The sequence below is a fragment of the Aplysia californica genome, unplaced genomic scaffold (genome assembly GCF_000002075.1).
Source record: "Aplysia californica isolate F4 #8 unplaced genomic scaffold, AplCal3.0 scaffold00011, whole genome shotgun sequence".
In the NCBI taxonomy this organism is placed as follows: domain Eukaryota; kingdom Metazoa; phylum Mollusca; class Gastropoda; order Aplysiida; family Aplysiidae; genus Aplysia; species Aplysia californica.
This window is the reverse complement of record NW_004797281.1, coordinates 953,715-958,815: the sequence shown is the minus strand read 5'-3', so window position 1 is coordinate 958,815 and position 5,101 is coordinate 953,715. Positions and strand designations below refer to the sequence as shown.

Sequence of the window (5,101 nt, the reverse complement as noted above, 5' to 3'; positions counted from 1 at the left end):
AAACACAGCACCCCTTCAGCTTTTTGTAAGCCTCAGGGGTGAGTGCATCATGAGCAAATGAGAGTGTTATTATGATTTGCTTAGCTTTGTTTCTAAATCAGTTTTTCCCAGTAAAACACCTCATGTAGATCACTCCACATCCAAAGCAGTTAATTGGTCCATTGATTTTTTTTTTTTAAGAAGAGGAAAGAGGGAGAAAAGGCGAAAAGGGTGAAAAGGAAGAAATTATCTACCAAAACATAATACTTATGTGCTTCACTTATTTCTGGGTATTGTAGTTTTCACGAATCATTCTACCAGATAATCAAAATCGGGTTAATTGATTTTTAAAAAACGACAACAACAAAAATATGAAAGAAGACCTCTTCGATTTTTCCTTGCCAATCCATAGCGTGGAACAGCAAACTGTATGAAGCGAGAGTTGTATTTAAACCACAATCTACCGACATCCACCCTCAATCCCCCCCCCCCCCCTTTCCAAAAAAAAAAAAAAAACAGAAGTAAAAACAAGAATGAAAACACGAGACTGACAAGGTGCAATAACACTCTGATGTTTTTCGCCCATCTTTTTTCGTCCAGTTGAACTTCGTCTGTGACAGACAGATCCTAACAGCTTACGCAAACATCGGTACAATGTCGGGCTCGATGGCCGGTTCTCTTATCAGTGGAGTCATTGCAGACAGGTAAGGGTTATTAACTTCAGGTACTGTGTGGCACTGATGGAAATATTGTGACGGTCCTAAAGGAAACAGACGTAAAATTACGCTTCTCAAATTATGACTTACTCGCTTGGTACCCTGTTCGATGAACGGACTCTTTACTTTACTTTTCCGATCCAGGATGAACGGAATCAAAAGAACCGATCCTCAAGACACTGTGGATTTACTGCGCACTGCATGTGAACGGAAGTCTCACTTGTTAACAATGGCGTCTTAGAAGATGGACTTTCCCAAGATTAGATCTAAACGAAACTAATTAAAAACTGAAGATTAAACTACAGAAACATCAGACTCCTTAATATAACTGTGCACCCTTTAAATAATTCTGAACCACCGTTAATTTTTTTTTTCGAAAGTTAAGTGGTTGGGAAGTTTTAGGCGGCCAAAGTAACCACCTTTCACAAATATAATATGTATAGATTAGTGTTGATAGAGGCGTTAAATCTATACGCTTAATTACTTTACTGGAAGGAAATCTATCTTATCATCATAATATACGAGTGGCTGACAATGTTGGTGGGAGTGGCTTTATAAACTCATACACTTAATTACATGACTGGAATGAGATTTCATTATTACGATATACTAATTGTTGAGAAGAAATCCGTAATTTGATACTAAAGGTGTGCGTCTATCTCCTTTTAACAAAGGGGAATCTAATAAAATTCTTAAAATTCTCCTTGGAAAGAGGGTTTTTTGCACGCAAGAAAAGTATCTTTAAAAATACACTATTTATACGATTTGAACTTCTATTCTCACTCTTGCTAAATTTTGATGCGTATGCGCCTTGTTGAAGCTTGAATGTTATTGTTTTAGAAAAGGTTGAGCTATTGACAACTAAACCGAGAAGAGGTGCATGGCCACGAAGAACAAAAATAGTCGAATCTCAGTCGGACTCTGCAGATGAGGACTTTTAAAATTTTTTAGGTATAATCAACACAATTTACATCATACAGGGCCAACCTAAAATAAGAGAGTTACTTACAATGTCCCAGTAGACAGACCTAGATACGCGAAAAATATTATTCGCACACGGGAATCGAACTTTGGTCTTCTGCGTCAACGGTGAAGCGCCTAACCGGTACGCCACAGACGCTGGTTAGCTGAAGGTTAACGTCTTGTTTGACACTACAAAAGTCTTTTTTTAAGACTGAGAAAGTGTTCCCCATAAGGACACCAAGTCAATAGGAAATTATAGAGAAAAGAGGACAATAATTTGGACTCCACTCAGTTTTTTACTTCCAGTTTTCAAGAAGAAAGTCAGGCTTGAGTATTGCTGTATCGCAACTGGCTGTTATATTTAGGTATTTGGATTAGAACTTGTAACTTTATAACTTATTAACTCAAAGATAAAGTTGTTAGATCAGTGTTCACAGACGTCAAGTAAATAATTCCTTCAACAATTCGCGTGATACTTATAGCGACTAAGTTGCAGTATGTTATGGAAAATATGTGAGACATCGCGGTGGAATCAGGCGCTCGTCAAAGTAATACAATCCAAGAAACAGGTGACATTTTTCTGGCCGGTTTGTTTTAGTAAGAGTTTTACGGCACTTGCAACACAATAAGGTCATATAAATGCCGAAGGTTAGAGTCGGTGGCCTAGTGGTTAGGCTCTCGGACTCGCAACCGTAAGGTCGTGGGTTCGAATCCCGTCAGGGGCCCGATGTTGTGTCATTGGGAAAGGCACTTTACACAAATTTTCCTCACTTCACCAAGGTGGGAATGGGTACCCGGCTATAGACAGCGAAAGATCTTGTCAGTTTGTTAGTGTTTGAGCGCTTAATCAGCTGCTTGCGCTGTATGCTTCCCGGGAAGCTGAGATTAGAGAATGTTTCGGACTGTTCTATGGTCTGCTGGGGTAATAATATAGTGTAAAGCGCATAGAGCCTGCTGTTGAGCGGGGATATGCGCTATACAAACGCTGTTTATTATTTATTATTATTAAGTTACAAGAGAGTAACAACACGTAGAAAAAGAAGGAGGAGAGTTCAGGGCGATAGAAATTGATAGGAAAGAAGGAGCAAACCACACCATAGCACCCGCCAACCACCCACATTAGTAAGGTTTTACGTTGCTCGCAACTGCATAAGGCCATACAAGCGCCAAATGTCCATTAAAAAATAATAAATATTTCTGAGTACATTTTTACAGAAAATCGTTGATGAACAAAAATGTAAATTTTCACTTTCCAAAGACTCTCAAGCTATGGAAGTCACCAAACTTTAGCGACCATTTTCTCGCTAATTTTAACCCTGAAACCAAGCGATCCCCACCTCCTTCAATCGCAAATATTTCGACTTCTATTCATGATAGAAGTATATTTTTTCTTTCACAAGCAAAATAAATGAATAAGCTTTCTAATGTTATCAATAACTCCACTTGTCCAAAAACTGACGAGCGCCTGATTCCACCGCGTCGTGACACATATAATCATGCTCCCAACTCTAGGAACAATACTAACAGTTAGTTGTCGAGAATCTTTATTTGCAACTGTAAAACCTAAAGAACACGACAGATTCCATTTTACCCTCGTTTGTTTTGTTGTCAATGAAAGTTTATTTCTCGCTTTTTGTTTTGCTTTCGAGAAAATTTTATATCCCAATTTGGTCTTGCTTTCCACGAAAGAAAGTGTATTTCCCGTTTTCGTTTCGCTTTCCAGGAAAGTTAATTCTCGTTTCTGATTTGATTTCTTCTGTATTGTTGATCTCAGCCTTTTTTTCTATTTTTATCAGATATATTACGTCAACGCCATTCAATAATCATTTATATCGATTTCTGGAGATTTCAAGACAAAGGTGTTTTTTTCGAATAAGATATCAAAGGGGATCTTACAGTTTTGTTCTGTTTCTTTCTTTCTTTCCTAGATTTTAAATAAAAAATAACAATGTACCAGTCTTAGTTCAGATTGTCGGCGTTTCCTTTTCAAACCATGACTAAGGTGCCGTAGGCCTAGAATAACACTGACGATATCGATAAGGCATATTTCATTATTGAGAGTAGTCAGAGATATTCTTAATTCGCTGCCCCACGAACAAATGGCGTATATTCCTAGTGCGGTCAAAAATTCGTGGCACAACTTATTGTTAAATGTTACCTAAACTATCGAAAATGAACACTCCATCTTTGGCACGCTGACTTGTATCCATTTGTCTTAACAGGTCAATATTTTTGTAAACACCTGTGAGCTGTATTCTAGAAAATTCCTTTATAAATATACTAATTCAAAAATCCAAGTGGATGGTTTCTACAGAGTTTTTAAAGTTTACAGTTGGGGAAATATTGCTATTAAAAGCAAGTCTGTTATTTTTTTCTAATCGTGACGCTATCTTTATTGAACGCATGTTTTAAAAACCTTTAGTGCAAAAAATTGTGTTCACAATAAAATTATTTTCTTGTAACACAAGTTTTGGCTCTAAAAAGTGTCATTGGTGAGCTGTGACGTAGGTCATATTATATATTATGCGTATACGAAATGTGTGCGAGAAGCGGGAACTGCTGTGAACAACCCCATTTTCGGCGTGATGGAGATTTATAGTATTTTATATAATAAATTTAAGAAGAATTTTTTTTTCAATCTAGCCTCAATTGTTGTAGCAAAATATGAATCAGTTAAGGCAAATAGATACAAACTGCTGTACAAAGTACGGATGACAATGATTTTCCCGTTAAAGAGATATTTGAGGATAAGTTTCGCCACGAAATGTTGACCAGTCTATAGTTGGACGGTTCCTCTTACACTGGTATTTTTTTGTGGTCAGTGTTTTACGGCGCTCGGAACTACATAAGGTCATATGAGCTCGCGAGACACATTAAATTTTTTCAGTTGGTAGGAACTTTTGAATTTTGCCCAGGTGGCGGCCAAAGCCTACTCTTATCGATTTTAGACCACCAATGGGATCTTTAACGTGCGCAACTTGCACACGGGCCCTCCGAGATTTTTCGCTAGGTGTAGATCTTTCCAAACAGAAGATCAGGGGTGTGGCTCAAAGACAGCAGTAAGTAGTAAGAAGGGAACAATGAGTAGTAGACGAAAGACTGCAGAAAGAATCAGGAGCCCAGAGAAGTAGGCTAAGGAGGTGAGAGGGTGGGGGCAGAAAGAGGAGACGAAAACAGACGACAGAACATTGCAAGAGAGCAGGAATGGAGGTGAAACGAGACAATTTAAAATAAGAACATTTTTCTGTCGCTACCCGGATTCGAACACGGAACTTTTGAATGAGAGGCCAACACCTTGACCGCTAGGCCACGAGAGCCCCCCTTACACTGGTATGACGAGACAACCAAACTTTGCCCTCAATGTGACTTTTGTCTGTTCTCCAGTTGTTTGTCCAGGTTCTCTATCGTCACTGATAATTTTAGAAACAACCTCCCCCCCCCCT

General features: G+C 38.4%; 1 protein-coding gene across 1 annotated transcript in view; it reads left to right on the top strand.

The window, feature by feature from the left end:
* Nucleotides 1-496: 496 nt before the first annotated feature.
* LOC101857377 (organic cation transporter-like protein) overlaps nucleotides 497-5,101 on the top strand; it is a gene marked incomplete in the record, with an annotated part of 11,246 nt that continues 6,641 nt past the window's right edge. Inside the window, 1 exon segment of the mRNA XM_013083562.2 lies at nucleotides 497-683. Coding sequence (XP_012939016.2) covers nucleotides 634-683 — 50 coding nt within the window.